The sequence below is a fragment of the Symphodus melops genome, assembly GCF_947650265.1.
Source record: "Symphodus melops genome assembly, chromosome: 2".
Taxonomy (NCBI): Eukaryota; Metazoa; Chordata; class Actinopteri; order Labriformes; family Labridae; genus Symphodus; species Symphodus melops.
The window spans coordinates 10,779,305-10,805,589 of record NC_136692.1 but is presented as its reverse complement, the minus strand read 5'-3'; the positions used below and the strand labels follow the sequence as shown (position 1 = coordinate 10,805,589).

The 26,285-nt window shown below is 39.2% G+C and overlaps 1 protein-coding gene across 1 annotated transcript in view; it reads right to left on the bottom strand.

The window, feature by feature from the left end:
* arhgap10 (Rho GTPase activating protein 10) overlaps nucleotides 1-15,744 on the bottom strand; it is a 46,402-nt gene extending 30,658 nt beyond the window's left edge. The window contains 4 exon segments of the mRNA XM_079337700.1: nucleotides 129-200; nucleotides 1,628-1,689; nucleotides 1,953-2,048; nucleotides 15,152-15,744. Of these exon segments, the coding sequence (XP_079193826.1) occupies nucleotides 129-200; nucleotides 1,628-1,689; nucleotides 1,953-2,048; nucleotides 15,152-15,305 (384 nt within the window). The 5' untranslated portion in view covers nucleotides 15,306-15,744.
* Between the last annotated feature and the right edge of the window lie 10,541 nt (nucleotides 15,745-26,285).

The window sequence follows — 26,285 nt, the reverse complement described above, 5'->3', positions numbered from 1 at the left end:
ATAGTAGAACATCTGTGTAAAACGCATAAAACTGTAAAATATTGGTGTTCAACAATAATTAGGGCGTATAAAGTGTACAAAGAAAATCCATCAGGAGCTAATCGAGGTAGCTGAGCATGATACATTACCCTTGCTGTACCAAGATGATCTTTCCTGAACTTCTCCAGGGGTTTCATTAAAGTTTCTGTTATGTTTCTCATCTAAACACACAAAATGCAAAGAATAACTTCATTAGTACATAACATTATGAAATGAATGTGGTGTGCCACAATAATGTTTCCCAGTCTTCAGTGTGTGCAGAGTGCTAACTGTGTACAGTTTCTCGGCCTCTAGGGGTGCTGCGTTCTGATTGATGCCCCACTGGCCTTGATATATTGAGTTACATAACTAAAATTACATAACTTCCATTCCAAAAGTATCTCTCTCTCTTTCTCTGCCTATAATACATTCATAAAGTCGTTGTAGTTTTCCTCATTCCTCTGCTGCTTCGGCTTTTGCTGACTGCAGGACACGTCTGGGCTTGCTTGCCAATCCTACTTTTTTCTTACTTTGCATTGTGATGTCATCCCACAATGCAGAGCAGTGCTGTGCTGAGACGAGCAGAGAGTGTTTACCATCTACTGTCTGAGCCGGGCGCTAAAACAGTCATCTCAGTCAGCTGCTGATGATGGGCCCACTCCCTAACCTCAGACACTACAAGCAGACATTACAAGACAATGGCTGTTTATAGAACGTTGCAAATACTGAATTGTGCATCTTGTTAATGCTTTCGCTTGTTTTGAAACTATTTCTCCTCGGCTGAATCTTATCCGCCTTCCATTTAGAAGAAGAAGTCTTCACATGAGGTTCTTTCATCACTTCAATTGGGTACTTCCGGAGTTGCGAATAAATCTCAGGACAAGGACACACATCTTATGACGCTTTAATTATTCATTGCTGCAGTTCATAACTCATGGTCACCTTCTAAATCAGACCTCCTTTAACAATGTTTTAACTTCCCCCATATCCAAAGTGTGATTTAAGTGGTTTATAAACTAGAGACTTTTAACAAGGCTGCCCTGTGCAGAAACTATTTTTATGGTTGGTGTGTCGTAACCAGCCGAGTTTAAGTGGACCTTGTTGCTGGTAGTAGCTCATGTGAATCTGACTTGGTATTTAAAACTTGCTTGTAATCATGAGGATATGTACTCCTGACCTGCAGCTACTCCCAGTAACAGTGTTGTGACAGTAGTGACCCTTAGACCGGCTCATCAGCATGATCTACCCTTAGGTTAGTGGTTTGCTCTGCATTACTGGATACTGTGGCTGGACTGTACATTGGAGAAAATCACGTAATGAGTGCTGGCCGGATCTCTGCTAGATGACGGAATCAGACGCTGATGGATCCAACTACCTAATATGGGCACTAATATGTGAACAGTGCAAGCGTACACAATAAAATAATTCAAATGCAGTATACCACACAGACAGACAGACACACACAGAGCCAGAGACACACATACACACACACACACACACACACACACACACACACACACACACACACACACACACACACACACACACACACACACACACTCAGGTATTTTCCCTGGCTCTCAAGCAGGTTCGGACTGGTTGTTCTCACCATGAGTTCTCTTTGGTCTTCAAGGTTCTTGAGGAATGAGGAGAACTCTTGCAAAGACTCATCTGGACAAAAAAAAAAAAAAGAAACATGGTGAAAAATGCAAACTTTTTGCCCTCTCTCTCTCTCTCTCTCTGTATGTACGATGGCAGCCTCAAACACTATTATGATTATCTGCTGTTACCACTACAGTTGCTAAATGGAAGGCTAGTCTTAATTTGCTGGTAGAGAAAGAACTATAAACAAACATTTACGGTGCACGTCTGTTCAGTGGTAACAGAACTAGTGGTTAGTTTCAGTCATGTGAGGTGTGTGCAGCCACACTTACCAATACATCTCTCATCATCTGTCTTTGCATCTCCGATGTACTCAAACTGAAACTCTCCCAAGCACTGGGCAAACTTCCGCTGAGCCATGCTGAGCTCTGTAAGAGAAAATGAAAATTAGCATCAGAAGCATTTCATTTCAAAGAAGGCAGAACACTTAAAGCACTTACAGTATATTGTATCTTGTCAACATCAAGCAAGTATACACGATTTTTAAGAAAGAAAAAAAAGAAGCATTTTGACTAGAAACATTACAATTAACTACAATATAAGTAAGACTTATGTTCATTTGCATTATAAAAAAAAAAAATAGAAAGCATGAGGCATTGTAAAAAATAAAAAAAAGTCAGTCTTGTGCACTCAGTTAACCACTCTGCAAACATCCTGTTCGTCTCTGGTCTGCTACATCCTGTTACAACTCAAACCCTGCTGTGTGATGAGGGCAGGTATCACACAACAGACACCTTTATGTCATCATTGTCTAATATGTAATGAAAGGCACCTAGAAGAAGATCTAAGTCTACCATTTGATCTCAGACTTAATTCAACAAATAAACAAGCAAACGCCAATATTCTGGTTTGGTTCATTAGTAGCATAAAAGTCCCTCCTATAGCCAGTGCTACATCTTTTGAACAGATGACACAAAAAAAACCACAAGCATGACATATTGAATATGAGGAAAAATCATACTACAATTCTCTCATTCTATAAAATAAAATGATATGAAATAAACCCCACAGCTTCTCACAGTTTTTTTTTTGTTATGAGAGACAGCTGACTTTAAAGCTAAAAACAAGAAATCAATTGACACCCTTACATCTCGTGGCTGTTCACCATGTCATGGCTGACTGTCTGGATGTAAGTGCTAAGCTTTACCTCTGAATAACAGAACAACAGGTGAGCGACGTAATGACCTAACATGGTTGAAAAGCAGCACTCACTCAAACCTCTGCATTACTCTGGACACTCTTATTGTATTGCTAAAGCATTTATAACCAAAGGGAAATCTAGAATCATCTGTGTTGGAAAGAGGAGGCATCCTACCTAAAGTGCGGCTCAAAAACAAAGGCGGCAATTACTTCCTGCATGTAGCTGTATTGTTGTCGTATTTTGTTTATTTTCATTGAATTATATTGAAGAAAATGTTCATACTTATTGTTTGTTTTAATAGACGGCAAACCATTGTTAAACTCTTGTGTTGTAAAGTAAAAAAAAAAACAGCTTTTGATTTCTTTGACTAAAACAAACAAACAAATAAAACAACCAAAGGTGTGAGGAGTTCTGTCAAACTCGAACCTCAACAACCACCCGGCACGTAAACAGCAAACTAAATCTATTTTCCAAACAGATTCCATGGAGTGGGATCTCTGACCCAGTGCAGTCCCCAGGGGGAAGCATGACAGAATGCAGTGTGGGTATTTTAAGACGGGCGCTCTGGGCCGTATACAGAGAGGCAGCATCATTGGATGAGGCTGAATGCTGGGCCTCTATAGGAAAAGATCTTCTACACTCCACCAGGGAGCACAGCTCTGACTGCTCAACTGCTGTGTTGACTCCAAGCACACTCAACAGCTCGCTGGAAATGTAGTCCTTACAGAAAATACTTTCAATGTTATATTTGTTTAAAAATCAGGAACAACACTTAGCACTGTCGAGAATATGCACCAGAGAGTGGTATGCACATTAATCGACAAGGTCATGTAACAATACACAACAAGGCAGCACAGCTGGCTCTACAGTGTCTGTATGGCGCTGGCATCAAAAGCACACACGCTCATCTTCGCTGGCTAAAAGTTAAGAAAAAGATGGCCGCTTTGCTCTGATGCAACATGGAAACGTTTGTGATTCACAACACCTTTACATCAGTGCAGTTAGATAAAACAAGACAAAGGCCAATTTTTACTTCCTCAAATGAACACTCGTTTTCTTAAAGCTACAGTAGTAGAGTGACTGTTACTGACTGAATTAACACAAACCTCTTATTTTTTGAAGCAAATAGAGAAACACCCTGGGGTGTCATATTTCTAAGATACTATGCACATTGGTGTTTGTAGTTTTTGTTCACCTTAACCTTATTTTTTAAATGCGCGGCTTTAGCCTGACATCCTGTTCAATAGAATCTATTGTAAAGCTTCATGTACACTTGATTTGTCTTATCTATATTCTTAAATGTCCTCGTCTAAATGCAAACTGTAGTGCTCAATATATGTTTTCATATAAACACGTTGAATACACCTGTAATTTAAAAGTGTTGAAGGAACCTACAATCAATCCCTGGCATCCTGATAGGCTGTGTTTAATAAAGAATAAGTACAGGACATTTACAAATATAAAGCACAGCCCTAATTATTACCCACAAACTACATTTGTTGATATGTTTTTTAAGTATGGATTATTCTAAATATCAGAGTTACAATCAACAACAATCACTTCTTCAATTCATTTCTTTGGGCTATTTGCAGAGTCTTGATTCTGCTGCCTGTGCTAACACAGTGCAGCCGGTCCGAGCTGTGTGTGTGTACACATGCTGTGGATTAAACCAGCAGTACGGCCCAAAGCCCAAACATGTGAGAGGTGTTGGGACTGTTTCTGCCTGAGCTGAGCACAAAGGGCACAGCTTTTCCCTCGACACTTTCTTTCAAACAGTTTCAAATCCACTGCTGCTCGCTCTTTAGCCAAACACCACCTGTGTTTGATGCCTTTAGTCAATTTGCCCTATTTATGGAAACCACAGGATGCTCAGGGTTGCAAACCAAACAATAGGACAGCTTGTGCATTACTTGTTTAAAATTGTTTGCTCTTTGAGCTGGTCTTTGTATCGCATTCTGAGAAAATGTGCTTTCGTTTCTTATGGGTGAGGTCATCGCTGTTAGAGAAATCTAAAGTGCCACTGCTAAAGAGCGTGTACACATGGACAGAAAGACAGAGCAAAACAGATAACTCTTTTATAACCAGTAAGGTAGAAAATGTTGTCTAGGTTTTAAAAGCTCATGATATTTCATTGTTTATGGTTTGTGAACTTGTGCAAAGACACTGCACAGGCCTAAGATGAGATCATAACTCAAGACGAGAGCGGGCGTGTTTGTCTTTGAGATCGCCACCAAGCAGACGGGGTAAACACAACACAGAGAACATTTAAAGCTTGAAAAACAAAAAGCAGGTCCACTTTCCAGTCTTACGGCTCGGGCCCCTCTTTAAAGCAGTGATGAGGTCTGTAGGGAGGAGAATTATGAGATCTCTCATGATGTCAGTTCCAGTAAAGATTCATTAGACAAACATGTGGAGCTCTAAAAAGATATTATAAACTTGTGTCGAAACCAATAAGTCGCTCTGAATCTTGTGTTGGTAATAAAGTAAAAGCTTGTTTACTTATTGGCCCAGCATGTTGGTGTCAGGAAGGTGACTTATAACTGATCTAAACACACTTGATAAAATGCTATACGGGGAGTTTTTAAGGATGAGTTACGAGCATTACTTTCAAAATAAAAGGTATGACAAATGTGTGCCTGTAAGAGCATATTATGGAAGCAAACACTGGACATAGCAATTTTCTTTGAAGCGAGTGTGAAAATCTAAACGGAATCTAAACCACACACAGACAGTTCAGATCCAGATCCCTATGTTTGCAAGTCCATAAAAGGGGACTCTGGTCACTGGTTCAAGCAAGAGGCCTTCATTTGCAGCACACAGAATGAATGCAGACCAGAGACATTTCTTTATTATAGCCTATAAATTTTTTTCAAAAAAGTAGAATTTTTTTAAGCATCAGTTCCACTGAATCTCACAGTGTATCCTTTAACTGGATAAACTGGTCGGCCTTATCTATGGCTGTAGGTGTGGATGCAGGCCTGTAGTGCTGACTGCACCTCTATGATCATGTGTCCCCTCTGCCTGTGTTTTTATGTCAAACACTATGTAATACAGAAACGATAAGCACAGCAGATCAGATGGAGAATCTGGATGATCGTGACCACAGCACTCGGCAAAGACGAAGCACAGCTTTGTCGTGAAAGATATGAAGAGGTTTTCTTTCCCTGTGTTTGGACAGGTTTGTTTTAAGCTGTTGGCATGGGCATGACGACAGCTTCTCTTTATCAGCTGGAAACTCAAACTCTAACCATTGACTGGTTTTAATAAGTGGACTGAACCTCAAGGTCCAGAAGTGACTTAAATCTGCATTATTTATTATGGCCAGCAGGGGGAGAGTCCAACAATGACTATAGAAGTTTATGAGAATACGGCCTCGCTTTTCACCTGCTACAGTACCACAGAAAATTGTTTTTTTATGACTTAATATACTTTATCATCTGTTTGAAATGTGCTTTAATACAGCATGATGATTTTTAAACGATAGTAATAGAGAGTGAAAAAGGTCGACCATGGCTTGACCCTTCATTACGTTTGCAAGTAGCTACCATGCAACCTGTAAATTGGGAAATGGGTGCTCAAAGCTTTACCACCCCTCTTGTTCAGATACTGCAGCTCCTAAAAAAAATCCAAACCTGGCCCTCTGAGGATTTATCAACATAACAATAACTGTATCCATGATGGCTGCGTCCACTGCTCATTTACAGCATGTATTTATATCAAGCTGCTAATGGCATGTTCAAACAACTTCACCTGTAATCCTATCAAATCCTGGGGCGAGTGATGAAACTCATGCAATAACTCACCACACCAAAACACACATATCATAGCTGGGCAAAAATAAAACCTCCCTCCAAGCATAACTGTCAGAGCGTCTTTAGGATTCTTCAGAGTTGATTTAGCCCAAAAAACAGAGCTCAAGGGATTTAGTTCATTTGAGAGACATTTGAAAGGTGGTCAGAAACACGACTCCAAATGAATACAAACCATCTGAAGTAATGATAATAGATCCGTTTGACTAACACAGAACTACTGTTGCTTTGACTTCTACATCGCAAAACTATCATTTTGTCAGGATTGTGAGTTATTTCTTCCTCTATACTATATATTGCTTTTAATTAGAGCTTCTCCCAAGTCTGGGTCTGAGGCCTTTCACTGCTCCCTCGTCTCAAAGTGTAATCACAGCAGATCAAACAAAGACTACACATGTTCAAATGAATGATCCTGACAGGGTGACAGGGTTTCTGCACTTATTAGTTAATAGCTCAAGAAAACATCTCAAAAGGATTAGGGGTAGTAAATGATCTTATTTTATGCTCATTCCACGTCTCTACTTCTCACAAACATAAGTGATTTAGGCTGCCGTTGTTTGGCTTCCATAGCAAGACTTATTTTACTTCAACTGGAGCCTGACCTATTCAATCGGTATCCACTACTTTTATAGCGGATATATTACCAATATTACGAGATTTATCGACCAGTCCAAAAGCATTTTATTTGAGTTTGAATGTATTGCACGAGCAGTCATTTACACCAGCAGTGTGCACTGTATGGATTACAACAGTGACAGCAGTATCACTCTGCAGTGCGTCGAGCGGTGATGCACGTACATGCACAGTAACTCCACAGTGATCATCTGTTCTTCATTACATATCATTCCCACAGCTGTTTGAGGGATAAACACAAACAATTGTGTACATGTATATCTATATTTATCTCGACAGATCAAAAATGCATCTAAGAAAAGTATCGGCCAATATGTCGCTATCAGATTATTTTCTCTCTCTAATGTTGATATCTGACCCGAAAGTCTCACATCCATCGGTCCCTAACTTGAACACATCTTCCACCTGAATGGCAGCCAAAAATGAAGCTCAAGCTACAGCATGTATTATCATATAACAAAAACAAGTACGTGTATAAAGTGATGCTAGCCTTTGTTTTACATCTTGATAAAGTGAGCATTAAGTCTTACTCTTCATTTTCGCCCACATTATCCTGGTACTCTCAGTGAGCCGCATGCAGTCGTTGTTGGTCAACTGCAGCGCGCAAAAATCCTCCCCAAACACGCGCGACTGGAGTGGAAACTTCAGCTGCTCCCTCACGTAGTAAAAACATGTTTTGACAACACGACGCTGAACTCTGACACACCTGAACAAAGCCTCAGCATCGGACATAAGGGACCCACAGTACTTTAACAGTGAATGAGGAGCTAAGAGTATGACATTAGATTGATCTACACGTGTAATTGGATTGTTACTGCTGCATTGACGATCGTTTACTTTTGCCTTGTTGTCAATCAAATGAGCCCAGCCCCTTCATATAATAATCCCAACACATGACCAAAGTGAATTTGGCCTTTGTACATTTTACTGCTTCACTTCATTATAACATGCAGGACAGCTCAGGTCACTGCGGACAATAAGTGAACGTACTCCCACAACAGTGATGTCAAAGGATAAATTTGCAGGCTCTCTTTATTAGAGCCATATGTGAGCACGGTGTAGAAATCCTCACACCCATCTACAATCTGATTATGAAGGCTGCATGCATGTTTCGCTCGCTGCAGTGCTGGACACTTCACATGAGAAGATGAGGCCTGGCTGTGTGGACTTCGTGACATAAAACAAGAGGAATGAATGTTATCCAGTTACACAGAGCTCGAGCATTAATTGACAACAGGCAGCAAGATTCAGACGAGAGGGGAAGGAATAGCGTTTGTGTCCGTACGTGCAACTTGGATTGAAGTTACAACGGCAAAGATCAAGTGGACACAATCAGTGGGGGCAATAAACAAAAGTGTCAGAGGAGAGGTCTGCTCTAACAGATTGAAATGATAGCCGCTGTTCTAGAAGAACTATATCACAAGATAGAAATACCTCACACACACACACACACACACACACACACTCACACACACAGAAAGAAAGGGCAAAGGCTTCTCCTGCTTTTTGCCTTTTAAAGAAAGGCATTTCAGAGCAAACCTGGGAACTGTCAAACTTGGCTAGTTTCTCTGCAGAAAGCCAGAGACATAAGTCTGCTGGCTTTAGTGCGTGAGTCACACAAGACCCCACCTTACATCAATCTGATGCTACAGACCAGATTGTTTCTGTAGCAGGAAAAAACAAGTTTAAAAAAAAAAAAAGAATCTGCCCAGCTCTGTGACTAAACATCGGTGCCCCTGGTCAGAAGAGGTGGGAAGAAAAACAAAGATGACACAATGGGGGAGGGCTGTGGTGACCATGGAGCAAGCAGACAGGAGTGATGTAACATATTCAAGGCAACAAGAGGACTTACTGTATAATATGTGAGCAGAGACAAAAACTCAAATAATCTTTTCAGTTTTTCCTCTTTTAAAAGCCAGCTCGTTTGTTCTAATTTAGCTGAAGAAGATGTTGTCGGACAGAGATTCCTGAGGTCAATTAAACCAGGTGTGCATTGAAATATAACAAACTGTATTCAGATCATCATAAGTGACATGATTAAAGCTTCTGTTTATCTATCCGAGTGAGATCAGAATCAAAACATGTCGATTGTTTTCCATCGTCTCCGTCTCCCAGCATCAGCGTATTCATTCAATGTTGTTGGATGACCCATCCGCCTAATTCAGAAGTGCAGGGGGCGTGATAAAGTTGAATACACTGAGCTGACTTGAATATTCAGTTCAGGGACTGTTAAGTTGACAAAAGCAGTGGAGTGATGCAGGAGAGCAGCTGCCCACATACAAAACTTCCTGAATGATGAAAGTAGCAGTGTGCATGCTGGGAAGCTGTTCCTATCATTATCACAGGCTATGAGGGAACGTCTGCTTCAACTTCCATCATGAGCACAAATTAGACAACCATATCAAAACACATGGCAAGCATCGCCTGTCCTGTCTTTAAAACCAAGAAGAAATCTCAATCTGGCCACATTTTGGTATTTTTCAACGACTACATGAGGCTGCTATGAGAAACATGATGGTTTCGTTACCGCTCAATGAATTTCATTGTTTTCCAACAAAAATCGACTTCAACTTCGTTTGTGAAATCTAACTTGATTCCACTGTCTCGGACTCGCTTGTTTTTGGTGCCAATCCCCCCCCACAAGGACATCTGGTGATCTGATACAGATGATCTTCCTCCCTGACCTCAGTCTAGTGCAATTTAAAAATAATAATAATCCCATAATATTGGTGGAAAAAAACGAACTATTGCTAAAATGTCTGTAGCTTTAAATGGAATATGGAAGAACCGGCAATATCGGATCGATGTCAAGCAAACTTGCCTGTATCATTGTAGGCAGTATTGAGATGCTGATAATGATTTTGGTATTGATAACAACTCTAAATAAATAAACGTATTCAAAATGTGCTTTACATGGCATGAAGCCAAGATAATCAACAAATAATCACCTGACAATTTAATACCAGCATGTATTTGGTTAGTTGTGACCAAATAATAAAGTTCAATCACAGTTGAATTTTGAGTAACGCTCAGTAAACATGCTTCCATTGTTGTATCAGTTGTGTGTTTGTGGCGCCTGTATATCCTTCTGAGCTGAAATTGTCATTTATATACTTACAACCTCAGGCCACAATGTCTAGAATTAGTTTAGACTTCTTTAAATGTTTCCTGAATGTTCCCTTAAAAAACACAGCTATGCATCTAAAACATCAGCAGCAGTGCATTTCAATATGAAAAACTGGTTTCCATTAAACCAAAAATAATAAGTTGTGTTATCTTCTTACTGTCTGTTTCAAAGCAGGAAGCTGAACATTGCATGTTCTGGCTGCTGCTGCTGAATTTTTCCCCAAAACAAACCAGTAAAGGTATGTGTATGTCAGAGTTCAGCGGCTGAAGATGTCCGCCGTGTATTGGTTGGCAGCTGGTGGAGTGTTGTTTGTTATGATTTCGACAGTCTCATCAGATGTGCCACTTAGGTCAGAGCAAGCCTGGTCCAGGGCTTTGACATGCTGCGCCTTTCCACACTCCTTCCTGTTCCACTGTCCCATCTTTTCCAGGCCAAATCCCTGCCTCGCACTCCAGAGACCACCTTTGCCCTCAACCCCACCCTCTCCCACAACCCCTTGCTCCCTGCCCATAGAGCGTGCATTACTTCATTCCTGACTTCCTGATCCTCAAAACAAGTCTGTAGCAACACTGTCCTTACACGACAGACCAACTGCTCGACTTGATGGATGACATTCTGAGATGTTCTGTGTGCACATTGAAAAAGTTAGCAGAAGGTGCTTTAAGTTGTCCTGCCTATTTTCCACATTTGCAAAAAAAAAAAAAAAAAGAAGAAGCTCAAAAACATTATTGTGCCATGCAGCAATGCAGCGTTCCTCCCACATGACTTGCTGAAATGTGATTTCAATGAAAGATTTGGATTTCTGTGTTTTGCAGAATCTGCAGCGCCGGTGCAAACGACTGCATTGCTACTTTTAAATCTTCCAGCCTGTGAGAGAAAATCTTAAAGTAGCTTCACGTTTAAAGCAGATCTGAAAGTGGGGAGAAAAAAAAACAAAAAAAACCCCCACAAACACAAATTATTTTGTTTTATGAGTCAGCTCAACAGAGGAAGTCCAGCTGTTGGAGTGACCGTAACTGACCCAGCCGCAACTTCAGGTTTCACACATGTTACAGGGTTAACGTGGCGCTGTCTTGTTCTAATGCCGTTTTAATGAAAGATTTGGATGCGGGTCTTTAGCAGAATCAGTAATGTGTTCACAGAGCGCAGCAGCGTGCCAAGGCAAAGGACGCAGGCTACCTTTAAACCTGTCTGCCGGTGAGATGAAAACAAACAGAGCTTTACGTGGATACTTTAAAGTGGGACTGAAAGTGAAGGAAAGAAACACAAATGATTACGTTTTACGTTCAACAGAGGACATCCAGCTGTGGGAGTGATCGTAACTGACCCCCACCGCAACTTCAGAACATCACACAGCTGCAGCATTTACAAGACGGCGAAGGAAAAATCTGAGGACATGCGCACAAGATAACAAGCTGGAGATGAAGAGTTTAAGAAATCGGCCGACTTGCTCAGGACAGCGGTGAGGGCTGTGTGAGAGGCTACGGACAGGACACAGTTCCTGTGAAACAGAAGCACATCTGCATGTTGCTCCTCCAGTGGGCACTTCCATGTCACAGCTCTCTGGCCCAGGGCCCCGCTGTAAAGCTTCCTCTTAGAATCAAGGACTTTCCGTTGTGGGACATCCTCCCAGCTGACGAGTGCGGGGAGTCACCGAGAGGCTGAGGAGGGCCTGGAACTATTGTCTTTTTTTTTTTTTTTTTACAGTCCAAACACAGCAGATCATTCTGGGGTCAAACACACTTTAAGCAGTTTATCTGATGACACGACAGCTTGTGTGGCTGACGTACTCTTTAAATGTCTTTGAACAGATACAGCTCTTTTACAACACTGCTTAGTGGTTAGATGTTATTGTATGGCTGTCAGTAACCATTGTACACAAAGAGGATTACCAAGCTTAACAGCCTCAAATCAACTCCAATCATCAAAAACTACTGTCTGAGCGTCCACGTTTCTCCTACAGTTAGGCGGCCATATCTCCTTTCCAAGCTGCAGACCACAAAGGAAGGAGGAGGAGGAGGAGGAGGAGGAGGAGGATGAGGAGGAGGAGAACAGTAACAAGAATGACACTTTATAGCTAATTTATACTTAAAGCTAGAACCGAAACGACTGTGGACATTATGAAGCTTATCTGAGAGCAAAGATTTTAAAGCTGTGATATGAGCTTCAGTTGTTCGTTGTTTGACAACTGCACAGAGCAGGAAATAATCAGGCTTAAAGCCCCGACATCAGAACGAGAATCGAAGATGTGATCTTTAAAATCAATATCAGAATCTCGATCAAAGCTGAGAGGTGCAGGATTATCTTTCATGTCAATGTCCATTGGTGTTGATGAGAGCTAACAATGAACTTAGATTCTTATTGTCATTAATACTATTCATTAAAGGCCTTCGAAGAGCAGGATATGTTTCCATGGAAGACTCTATTGAAAGGGATAGCTTTAACTTCATTCTCAGTCTGCTGATCGACTCGACTCCACCTGCGATTTGAGTGTAAACACTCAAAGACGCTCTGTTGACAGTCTAGGGTTACTCGTCTCGTGTTTTCATCAAATAAGAAGGTAGGTCACACCTATGTACATAGGAGTGTCATATTTTGATATCTGGATCGCTGTCTGTCTGTTAAGATTTTGTGGTAATAGTTCATTTCCTGTACTGCCTTTTAGACGAGAAGCACAACCACCCGGGGCCCGGGGCCTGTAATCAAAGAAAGATGAAGAATATCAAAAGTGTTGTAGAAGGGACAGGATACTTTTTTTTTTTTCAAAAACTATGTCCATGAAGGGAGTTCAGTTCAGCGCACGCAGGCTGAAAGCACTTCATTTCAGCTCGTTCATAAAAATGAGTTCCTTCCTGAATCTTCCACTGACTCTGCTGAGTAAGGTCTTTAACTGCGCCCCCCCCCCCCCCCCCAAAAGGGTCACATAGTATAGCTACGATCATATATGTCATGAAACAGAAGACACACTCCTGCTGAAACTCTACACTGTGTATCCGTTTACAGCAACATAGCAGAGCATCAATATCAAGACGGTGACGAGCAGAGCTCAACGTGGTGGCTGCTCCATGGAACCTCCTCTGGTTCCTCATTGTGGCTGAATAACCAACGTGGTCTGCTAACTATGAAGACACAGCAGGTTATAAAGAAAAGCATGAATCCAACATCAGGAAACTCAACAGTGTTTTCTTGAAGGTTACAAAAAAATTTGAAAAAAATTCATTTTTGGTGCCCTAGTATCTCTTTGTGATGCAAATCTGGAATCTTCTTGACAACCATAAACGAGTACGACTGGTTGGACAGAGATTAGAAAAACACGCTTTCTCCTCGATGCGTGGAGAGCTTCAGCATTTTGAATCTATCTTTCCATCATGCCTGGTGTCAACAGCACAGGTTTTGCTGTCGAGAGCCTGACCCAGTGCTGCGAGTTTCCTCGACACACCGTGAGTCACCTTATTACCCAAACAACAAGGCGTATGTAAACACGGCAGCACAGGTGAACCCTGGTCTGGTGAGTACATACCTCCTAATCATAAAGCCCCTGCAGTTCAGACATGTTCAGCAAGACTCTGACACCGTTTTTTTTTTTTTTTTAAATTAGAAGTTTGGCTGACACAGAGTGATCATTTGCACATTTATTTGTGCAGAGTAACGTGTGTGACACAACTTTATTTCCCACTGAGTTCATGTAGAAGGTTGAAATTCTGGGGGGAAGAAAAAAAAAACTCCATAAACAATTAAATATAAAGTCCAACCTATTTCATACAATGGCTGCTGGAGTCTTGACCTCAATAGCAAATTGCCACTAAAACTGCTGACACGATCTCCTAAACCTGGAAGAAGATCAGTGGGCAAGCCTGACAGTGACGCCTAGCTGGATCTGTGCCTTGAAGGATTTCCACTGCCCTGAAGACAACATCAATGATGTGACTCAATACATGCAACTCACAGGAGGTTTCAGAGTAGGAAAACATCTCTAAATCACAAAGACACTGTGTAATACTGCAGTTGGAATGTGCCTGAAGCCCATTTGTTAACACTACAGCACTGGTTATACTGTATGGATCATTACAAGTAAAAACAAGGAGTTACAGTTTCTAGAGTTTCCTTCATTAAGGACAGAAAGTCAATCCCTTTTTCCTGAATACTGTTAAACCAAGTTTTGCAATAAAAAAAATTATTTTAAAAAACACTTTTGTAAACTGTCTAATGTTTCATAAAAGACTGAGATTAAGATTATTTCTAATTTCAGAATTAGAAATAAACCTGTCGGAGTTTTATCCAAAGCACGTGAGTACGTAAGCAGTCCCTGTTTTTAATGACTGTGTGTTGAAATATGACTGCAGAGCACCTTGAGGCAGCCCAGCCCTCATGAGTATAGAGTTCAAACAGATAACAATCTAATAATCTGAACACAGCTGAGGTGTGTGAGACTGAGGACAAAGAGAGCCTTACTCATCAGACACCTCAGAGACTCGGGAGGACCATGGACAAACATGCAGACCTGTCCTCATACAGAGCCACTGTCATTAAAGCATATGCTCATGAGCCTGCTCATTAAAGCAATATTCAGATCACAAAGACAACGCATTGATGGTTGTATAGAGATCCTCCTGTAATACATAGGTCATTCTGTGGAGGGTTCATCCCACTTAACTACAGCAGAGACGTCAATCAATCAGAGGAAAAGGTCGAGACCCCTTCCTCAAACATGATACCACCTGAATTTACTTATCTGAGTTGTTTAAGATGTTGTTAACTTACGCTTTGTAGCATTGATGAGGTTCTTCCCATCTTTGTACAGTTCTTTAATGAATCTGTTGGTCTTGTCGAGCTCTGCTTCGTGTGCTTTAATCTTCTCCCTGAAGCAGGGGCTGTCCAGATAGCATTCACTGAACTCCAGCGGGTGTAGTCCCATTTCTGTGACAGATCGATGGCTTCTTCGTTTTCTTTAAAACTTTGGCAAAAAAAATGCTGCTTTCTTTGTAGCTGAGCAGCAAATGTCAAATGACTTCTCGCAGGTAGTTTTCAAGTCTAACGGGAAAGCATAGCTACCTCAGGTAGCAACAACGGCTAGCGGTGGTTAGCATGGCAACTTCTGACACTAAAGTCCACTGTTGTCATATAAAAACGACGAGACAAGCTAACCTGGATAACGGTTTAAAGGTGAAAACAGCTCGGAAGCGGGTAAAGCAGGTATCCCAGGACTTGTCAGAAAGTCATGTTTGCTGTGTCCGTTTTTTTTTTCCTTCCTTCATCAGCCGCGCTCCACCGAGCAAAGTGACAGATAGAGAAACTCTGCTGACATCTGTGTGCGTGTAGCTAAACTTCTGCCAAAGACTATATTGCTCCAGCAAGATCGTTACTTCTTACCTACTTCCGTCTTCGCTTTGGCACGCAGAAAGCCCTGATTTCAGTTCAAAATTAAAATAAAATTAAAAAAAATACACTTTTCACAAAAAGTAGTATGAAATAATGGGGATAAATTAACTGTTGGAGCATTGATCTATAGAAACGGCATATCGTATGATGCTGGCCTATGTTTTAATGTTGTTTGTAAAGTGTGATTAGCCTACTTGCGCTTGTGTATGTCCTGTTTTCCCCTAGCCGCACAATAAATTTCTCCCTTTATGACAATGAAGTTAAATTGAAACTTTATCATATCAACTCATGAATAGAGAATCTTTAGAGGATCATTTCAATAGCAGCTTTCAGAGAAGGAAACACAGTATGGAGGACATGTGCTACACGTCAAGCTTGCACATCTTATTATAATCATGTAATGATCATATGGCTCTGGGCTTTAACAATATTGTTAAATAGGTACAGCATTAACATTAAGACTCAATGAGATAAAGACAGCCTAAGCTTGGAGCAATTAATTGTTATAAATTAATATAACTGAGCAATTTCAGTATTTACTTAACTGAAATGTATTTTGACATGCTTTAGCTTTATTGCAGAGTATGTGTTGTTTGTTGAACAGGTACTACTCACCTGAGAGGGAATTGATTTCCATCCCTCCTTTTGGTAGGTTCCAGCTCCTATATAAGAGGAAGCTTAAGGGACTCTGAGGTAGTTGGATTTTGGAGTTGGAGTGTGAAGAGCTGAAAAGCCCATACTGGGATTGTTTAGAGCTCAATCACTTTTTTTGTTTGGCACTTTTTGCTTAAGTTATTTTTCCTTGCAAGTATTATTTTCATTTTTACAAAGGGGTTGCCTACAGGCCCAGTGAATACCCAGGAAAGGTAAGTCAGCATAGGTGTAAGAGTACTAAAATGTTATACTTAAGTAAAACTGTTAATTAAAAAGAAATGTACTTAAACACAAGTAAAAGTACAAGTTTAAAAATGTACTCATGTAAAAATACAAAAGTAGCTCAAATTTAAATAGACTTTAAAAAGGCTTTCCCCCTTTTTTTAACCACTAGTTTGTTTTAATGATAGTATATTTAATAATCAAGGCTTACTGTATGTTAAAATAATCCTCTTTTTTATCATGTCAGGGAATTTCTCTAAACAATAATGTAAAGAGTTTTTATTATATTTATTTGTATTATTCTGATGCTGCTTAGTCTCAAAGGCTGATGAAGCTGCAACTCAACCTGAGAAATATAATCGATTTAGTCTTTGTAAAATGAGCATATTTTATTTTCGATGAGATGTTTTAAGAAGGAGCTGTGTTCACCTCTGAGCATGCACAGCAAAAATTGGAGAGTTGAAGTTTCAGGGTTAAACATTTCAGAGTTGATTTTAATTCCCAATGTGTTGTTTTAACTCATTCTGAATTAAATGGTTTTTAGTGTTGGAGTTGTTTCAATGTTGATTTGTTTCACTCGGCACATTGTTAATTAATAGCTTAGCTCTGCCAAGTCTCCCGCACATTTCACATTGTCGGTTGGAGAGACAGGAAAAGAGTTGAGAAAGTTTTGCTCTTGTGAAATTCTACATTGTAAGTACAGTCTAATTTAATGAAATAACGTGAATTAATTCTCTGAACTCCTGTAAAATATTATATTTGTGGAGAATATGTACTTTGAAAGGCCTCGTTTATTGCCATGAATTAAATGGCTACAGTTACACGTCACATTGACAACCTAATGTTAGCTAGCTGTGTCTTGCAGTTAGATAACCATTAAAATCATTAAGCTATCAATAAATACAAATAACTTTTAAACCTTTTAGCATGGTATGCGTTTTTATGTTTACATTTTGAAGTTGAAGCAAATGTGGTGGTGATTTTTTTTATTATTATTATTTTTTCCCTGCACTGTCCAAGCATTATTTGCCCCCTCACTTTTGGCCACAAGTATGTGTGATGCATTTATTGACCTTTATTTGTATTGCAATTTGGCTTTGTGCACAGCATATGTGTCCTTTTTGTCTCTCAGAAAATGGATGGACTAAAAATGGGGAATCACTGAGGCCATTGTCGGAAACCTGTTTGCGTTTCTTCATGAAGCCAATGAAATACATTTTAAAGCTTACCAACACATGGAGTTTGAGACCACAGGAGCTTCGATTTCAACCCTGACAGTGATCCAAGTGCATCCTTTTGAGGCTTAAAGTGCTAAACATAAGCTTTTCAAGTGTACAGTGTGCATATAAGTAAATAATGGTTGCCTGCTGTTTAATAACCAATTATGTGAAACATTGATTTAATCTTGTGTTAATTTGACTCTTAAAAAGTGTGGAGCTACATAAACCCTGAAAAAGTGTTGAAATCATCTCTGTGGGAGTTAATCCAACACAGGGCTTTTATACTCAAGCTTCCGACGTCTTTGTGGCGGCACGGAAAAGGGTCAACCATGGAGCTACAATACAGGGAGGACGACAAAGGACAGCGACAAACCAGCCCAACAGTGCTAACAGAGGACAGCAACCAGAGCTGGTAAGTCTCTCATGTGGGACGGCCCGTCAGCTAGCAGGACAACAAAACCCTCTAGCAACAAGCTGACTTGTTATCTATGTAAACTTTAAGGCCATACTAAATACAAGTACCTACATGTCCAAGTGGTTCTTCTCTGTGGTTATGAATTGTTTGTTTTAGTGACTTTTACATTTTTTTATTTTAATATTTCGTTATGCTGCTTTTGATGTCATGTAAAGCACTTTGAATTGCCTTGTTGAAATTGCTCCCCCTGCTGCGTCTGGGGTGTATGAATGGATAGTTACTGGATGGGCCTATATCCAGCCCATCAGTGTGAATGGGTAGGTGTGATCTGCGGTGTAAGAAGCGCTTTGAGTAGTCGGAAGACTAGAAAAGCGCTATACAAGCTCAAGTCCATTTACCATTTACCATTCATTGTCCCGTTCAGTTCACCTCATTATAGTCCTCTGTATCCCCCCACTACTTTGGAATTGTATTTGTGTTTATCTTACTATTTTATTCAGTTTTTGACTTTTTTTGATTATGTACTGCTGCTGTAACGCCAGAATTTCGCCATTTGCGATCAACAAAGTTCTATCTTATCTTACACTGAAGTTAATAGAACCATGCCGAGGGCCTTCCTGTACTCTGGGAGTCTTTAGAAACTGGTATACAGGAAGTTTGTTTATCTTTTCCCGGAAGCAAAGGAGAGGGAGCAGGAAGCCGAGTTGAACATCATAAGTGAAGAGTGTATCTTACAAATTGCATCTATGGTCAACAAGAGTCAGCATTGCAGCTAGTGATTGTCCAAGCAGCTGGGCAAAAGCAAACAAGGCTTGTATTAAAAAAAACATTTCCACTTGCCTGCGTAGAGATGTTGCCCTCGGTGCCAAATAACATATGCTTAAACAACCCAAGAGCTCAACTTTAACCACTACCCATTATTGGCACCCCATTTTAGCGCCTTGGGATGAACATAGTTGGTCCTGTAGAGAGATGTAAAACAGGAAACCATTATATGGTGGTTATAACAGACTATTTTACCAAGTATCCAGAAGTCTTTCCACTGAAATCCATAAAGGCAAAATCAGTTGCTTCTATTTCGTACAAGTGTTTTCAAAGATGTGCTTCCTTTGTGAAATATTAACTAATTAGGGAACTAATTTTGTCTACTCTGCTGAAACAGGTGTACCAGTTACTTGGTATCAGGAGACTCAGGATCACACCAGATCATCCTTAAACAGATAGGCTAACGGAGTACTTTAACCAGACAGTTTGTAAACAACACTGGTACAGACTGGAAACAATGGCTGCTCTACCTCTTTGCATGCAGGTAAGTACCACAATCCTCCACTAGTTTCTCTTCTTTTGTATGGACATGAAGTTTGGGGCCCATTTGCACTGTTAAGAGAGATCTGGGAGGGTGGGATCTGTTAACGTTGTATTCTGTGTCATCCAGAGAGCTGTTGGAGAAAATGGACGAGCTGGCCCAATCGCACATGGCGGACGCCCAGCAGCAATAAGTCCTGTTATGACAAGTCAGCTAGGCCGAGAACCTTCGACCCAGGACAGAAAGTCCTGGTGTTACTACCTGGTGATAGAAGTGTGCTGGATGAAGAAGTGGATGAGCAATACTTAACTCTCTAGTGACCTGGTAGACCATGATCTCAGATGGCCAACTGCTTCAGGTAAGATCTATCTGCAATTCAAAGGTTTTCCACGAGAATCCTGGGAGAACAAATATTGTTGAACATGACATTGTTGTGAGAGAAGGTGCAAAGATGAGAGGTGTGGATAATTAAGTTACAGGATCCCTGAGCGGCTGCTGGAATCACTGAGGAGGGAGGTTGACCTGATGCTGACCCTGGGGATCATCGAGGCTTTAAAGAGCGAGTGGTGTAACCCAGTGGTCCTCATACCAAAGGATGGAGGCATAAGGTTCTGCATTGATTTCAGGTACCCTAATTCATTTCATCCTCTTGATTTAAAGTTATATTAAATGGACATCTTCTATGGACCTAGTTCTTATAATTTGTTTTCTATTTTTGGGTAAAATAAAAACACAGGCTGATGAAATACAGTTTAAAGCTTACCAACACATTGAGACCATGGGAGCTTAGGTGAAGTCCGACTGAAAAAGCTTAGGTGAAGTCCGACTGAAAAATGTGGCCCTTTTCATTCACACATTCAGCTTCTCTGGCTAATATCAGGAGTTTTCTGCAAGTGTGAAAGCCCTGTCATGTTCATTGCTACATTGTCTTTTCTTTCAAGGTTTCATTGAATCTTTGTGTATTGTCAGGATAAGTACATTATGTAAAGAACTTTGTAGCGTTGTTTTTTGGTGCTCTGTAAACAAAGCTAATGGGTAAAAGATAAATTGAAACACCACATGAAACAGTTGCACAAAGTTAAAAGATTGTGTCATAATTGTTGAATATTTTCTGTCTGTTTGCTTTAAAGGAGTGAGGAAGATAATGCTGGAGGAAAATTTCCAGTATGTTCCTGACAGTGAGGTGAGTTCTGTGCTTTCGCTTGAAGCTGTGATGCACATCATGTCTTCAAGCCTTTTTTTGTCTTTGAGACCTTTACTTCCTTGTCATGATGGTCATGATTCACTGTTGGCCCGATGGTTGTTCAGGACTTTGAACTCACCAGAGTGTGGCTCTGCCTCCATGGTGGTGTATGTGTGTTTTAAAACATACGACAGCTGTGATTTATGCGGAGGAATGGGACTCAAATAATAGTAAAATATCAGTTTCACAGCCCAGACCAAAGTACTATGAAGATGATTACACCGACCAAACAAGACATATATCAGGTATTTGAACAATTCCTTTTTAAAAAAAAACCGACATGTGATCTTTCACAATGCTGGTCAGAACTCGGCAGCGAACCGCCCCAGTTCGTGCTGGAGAGGTCCAGGTTTGATGAAGCCAACAGGACCACATCATCCACAAGAAGCAGAGATGAGATCCTCTAAATCTCTCTTCTCGACCGGAAAAAGGTAGCTTGCCCTTCCTGGGTCGATGGGGAGTCCTTGCCCAAGGTGGAGGAGTTTTAGTTTCTCTGGGTCTTGTTCACGAGTTGGGGGAGGATGGAGCGTGAGATCAACAGGATGTATCTTCAGTCTTCTGTCTTGTCCAGACAAAAATGAACATGGTAAACAATCAACACTTATAACAGTGCTTAATGGATCTTGCCTGCATTAAATAAATGCATTTCTGCGCATTTAAGTAAAATATTTTACTCTTTTCACATTGTTATTTTCTGATTTCAAGATACCATTTAGTTAACAGCATTTGTGAAAACCGAGAAAGGAAGGAAATATGTTTTATTTTTGATATGCTGCTTGAAAAAAATTTGTAAGGAAAGCAAAACAAGATCTGCACACCAAGAAGCTATGTTTTGCCCCCCCCAACTACTCAAGAAATTCATAAAAGTTTTAAAATAGTCGGCAGTCTTTGTTTTTTTGTCTTTTTTTGTTTCTCAACAGATCGTCGAGGAGAGCCGATTTCTCTTCTTATCAGTTGCTTCAGAGAGAATTTGCAGAAAAACAGGTAGTTATCTTTGTTTGGATGCATTTCTCTTTCTTCCATATTTTTTTTTTTTATTATTCTGTTGTCTTCTCTTTCTCGCAGACTTGGTAAAGAAGACAGAGAGGATGGACTTTTCTAATAACGCGGGTTGGTTGACAGTTCAATCTGTGATAATTGATAGTGTGCAAGACTCATTATACATGTGTCACAAAAGGAAAAAGACAAAATGTTTCTCTGGAATATTAAGTGTTTCGTCAAACATTTCTATAGGACGGTTAACAAGCACGGATGAATACACACTTTTCCAACTGGGTGTAATATCTAACTTTATAAAGCAACTGCACTGCTAAATGAGTAAAGGAAACATGTCTTTAAATTTTTACATTTGTATAACTATTTTAAAAGAAACTGGGGGTTTGTTGACAGACAAAGTAAGAAAATGATGGTAGTGTGTATTTTACATAATATGTGGCCTTTAAGTTATAGACACCTGTATATCCTGTTTTGTGTTTTTTCTAAATGAAAAAGAATTGATCAATTGTTTTTGTTCAATTTAATACTATTTAAAACAAGAGAAAATGATCAAAATTAATAAAAATACAAAATGTCTCTCTTCTCAGAATCACATAAATTCATATTTTATTAGTGTACTGCTAATATATTTCTCAACGGCTGCTTTGTTCTAGTTGCTCAAGGTCACTGCTTGTCCTTCTCTTGCAAAACAGTCAGCACTGTGAACCCCTCAGTCTCCTGTTTTTGCACAACAATCCAATTTTGCTATTATCAGCTCGTCTTCCTTCTTGCTGGCCTGGGTCGAGCAGAGAAATTCTCAGCTGGTTGGCTCTTTGTATTACCTGTGATCAACCTGCAATAAATCAGCTTTTGACTTGATCTCATTCGGTCGCAATCTTCCTTTCAGATAAGACGACACAGCCTAAAATTCTCTCAACTGGTGACCATGACATGATGCCTGATTTACAAGACAAGTCGGCAGGCGTCTCTGCAGACGATTCAGGGGGCCCCCCAACTAAAAGGTGAGCAGAAAACCCTTTGATGTAAGAATTTCTGTTATTGGATAATCTAAATAAAATTCCCCCCTCTCTCTCTCCCGATATCCGCATCTATCCACTTTCTCTCTCTCTCATAATAAAGGCAGAAAAAGCCTGAAAAAATAATTTAAAAAAAGAGAGATTCTGTGAATATTAACTGTTAAAGGAGGACGGGGATTTTCATCTAAGCTGACATATTTCTGACTGTCGGACCCAGAGAGGGGCGACAGCACAGTTAAGGATTTGTTGTTTTTCATGAAATGCGTTAATTGCAGATTGACACACAAATGACAACTTTTTGACGTGTTTATTGACATCGTAGAGACTTCCCAGGGAAGACTCGAATTTGTGTAAATATCACACGGTCATTGTCAATCATATTGGAAACAAAGGGTTGTAATAGGTAACTAGTGGGATATACATTGTGAATTAAAAATTAGGGTGTGGTCACTACGATCCGAATTCAAAGCCGATCCGGAGGATCTAAGATTGGAGGGCCCGGACTCTCAAATCAGTTGAGAGCCGAGAAGCTTGACCTTCACTCCTTGATTGGTGATGAATCATCAAACGTATTGGTGAGACATTATTCGGACTGAATTGATTCACACGTGTATGATCTGTTTGACCCTCACATAAATTAATAATGGCAGAAAAAGTGATTGAAAAGTGGGAGGATGGAAATCCCAGCATGGTGGTGTTGGCATTGCTTACCATATGGCAATCATGGAAACAGGCGTTTGAAACGAAAGACAGAGAAAGGGCAAATGTTTTTTGCTCTAAACTTTGTAAAATGTTTGTCAATGTTTATACATATTTGAAAAGCATTTTTTTACACTGTTAAAAAAAACAATTAACACATTTTAAACTACCGGTATATATTTTTACATTTAAAAGCTATTTTTGCACAGTTAAAATGAACAAGCTAAATGTCTTTAAATCTTTGTCTGTATTAAATATTTTGAAAGCAATGGTTACACTGTTACAAAACAATTAAAAAACCCTTTTAAGCTATATATTTTTGTAAAATCATTTTTTGCATAGTTAAAACCCACAAGTAAAATGTATTTGTGTAAATATTTTTAAAGCAATTTTTGTAACTATTAAAACCAATCTGTTTTTTCAACTGTTGCAATCTCACAATGATTCAAGAGGTACGTTTAGACTTTGAGACAATGTATTTTATTTGTTTCTTTCATAACAGTTTAGATATTATGCCCAGCTGGAAAAGTGTTTGTTCACAAGCACAAGTGAATACACACTTTTCCAATTGGGCATAATATCTAAACTGTTAAAAAGAAACTAGTAAAATAAAATGATTTTTTAAAGTTCTCTAAATGTTGAAAACTAAAAAGTGTTTAAAAATGTTTGTCAATGTTTATACATATTTTAAAAACATTTTTTTGCTCTGTTAAAAAACTCTTAAAATATATTTTTAGTGAAAAGCAATTTTTTCACAGTTAAAAACAAACAAGCAAAATGTCTTTACATCTTTGTTTGTATTAAATATGTTAAAGCAATTGTTGCACTGTTAAGAAAACAATTAAAATATCTTTTAAGACATATTTTTAAATTTAAAATCAATTTTTGCATAGTTAAAACCCACAAGTAAAGTGTATTTAAATCTTTATATTTGTGTTAATATTTTAAAAACATTTTTGAAAGCAGTTTTTGGAATTAAAAACAAAAGGTAAAATGTGAATTGAATTGTTAAAAACAATCTTTTAATATTGTGTTAATTCTGAATTTCGTCAACTGTTGGAATTTCACAACTATTGAAAAGGTAAGTTTAGACGTACATATTATTTTACTTATTTCAGTTTAACAGTTTAGATGTAATGCCCAGTTGGAAAAGTGTGTGTTCACAAGCACAAGTGAATACACACTTTTCCAACTGGGCATAATATGTAAACTGTTAAACTGAAACAAGTAAAATAAAATGAGTAAATATATGTATAGGGTTTTTTTATGGGTTTTTTTCCAAAATGTTCCTCTAAACCGGGAGAGGAAGAGAGGAACTCACCCTCCCCCGCCCCCCAGGGGAGGCGTGATGCGGGGTCAGGAGAGGTCGCGGCGACCAGGACCAGGAGGCGTCCAAAAAAAAATGTCCGTGTACACATAAATAAATATTAGTTGGTTTTTTTGGGTTTTTTTTTAATCAAACAATTGCAATTTTACTCTAACATGTCTGCATTAATAATTGTGTCACAATAGTGGCACAGAAGAATGAATACAAATGCACTTTATTTCAATTTTAACTATGTTTTGCCAGATTGCTGTTGGAGTTTTACAGATGCTCAACAAGTGTCATCCTTGTCCTCTCAAAGTGTAGTTAGACCATTTTGGCTGTTGTATCTGAACTAGGAAAATGTGTTTTTTGTTGTTTGACAGAGCGACTCTGGAATAATGCTGGAATAGGAACAGTGACAAGCCATACGACAGTCATCTCTCCTTTATACACACCCAGACTCTAGTAGTTCACACAGGAGCTAAGAACTAAAACAGAGTCCTTCCTTTTTCCTGAAGTTAAAGACATGACAATCTGGTCAAAGGACTTTTTTTTAAAAGGTCCACTGAAGCTTTGCTCGCAGTGACAACGGACCTACTACACATTTTCTTACCTAAATGTTTTGATGCATATTTTCAAAGACAAATTTTTTGTGTTTAGTTTGTTCAGTCATAAAATCAATCAATTTGTGATTAAAATCCTCTTCCCCATACTACATAGTGCACTTTTAGGACAACATTTTTTACATCAGAATGAAAAATATCTGGCTATATTAAATCTGTATTTTAAATAACTAAATTTGCTGTATTATTGAAAAAAGGGTTTATAATCGCCCATATGGTCCAGCTACAAAGTAAGTCTGTCTCTATCGTCTCAGATGTTTTTTACCTTTGGTACAGTATTGCTTTCTGTATATATATTAAAGCAGACTCTAAGCTATGTCTGAATCTCTGGGTCACCTTACAGTTTGTTTAGTTGTTTCATTTTAATTAATTTTTTTATGGAAGATTTAAAAAATGCACTGAATATGAAGATTAGTATTACTCAATTATATATCATCTATATATTGGATTTAATTATTTATATCTGCACCTTTTACTAATTTAGACATTTTCCCTGATTGATATCTACTTAATATTTCCGTTTAAATGTGGTTAACTTATTTGTGTGCTTAATTTGAATCTACTCAGGTTTATAAACGGGTTATTCTTTAGCAACTGATTTGTGTTATATTAACTCAACTTTTAACAAAGATGTAATGGATAACAATTATGCGTGCAATCTGTTGCCTCAGTTTTATTGAGTAGTTAATGTGTATGTCTTTTTACAGTGTGGGCAAATACTCAAGCCGTTTCTGTACCGTCCTCAACCAGATTAACGCAAACAGTGGAATAGCTGCAAGGTAGAGCTACTTTCACCCAGAGCACGTTCATTCTCAG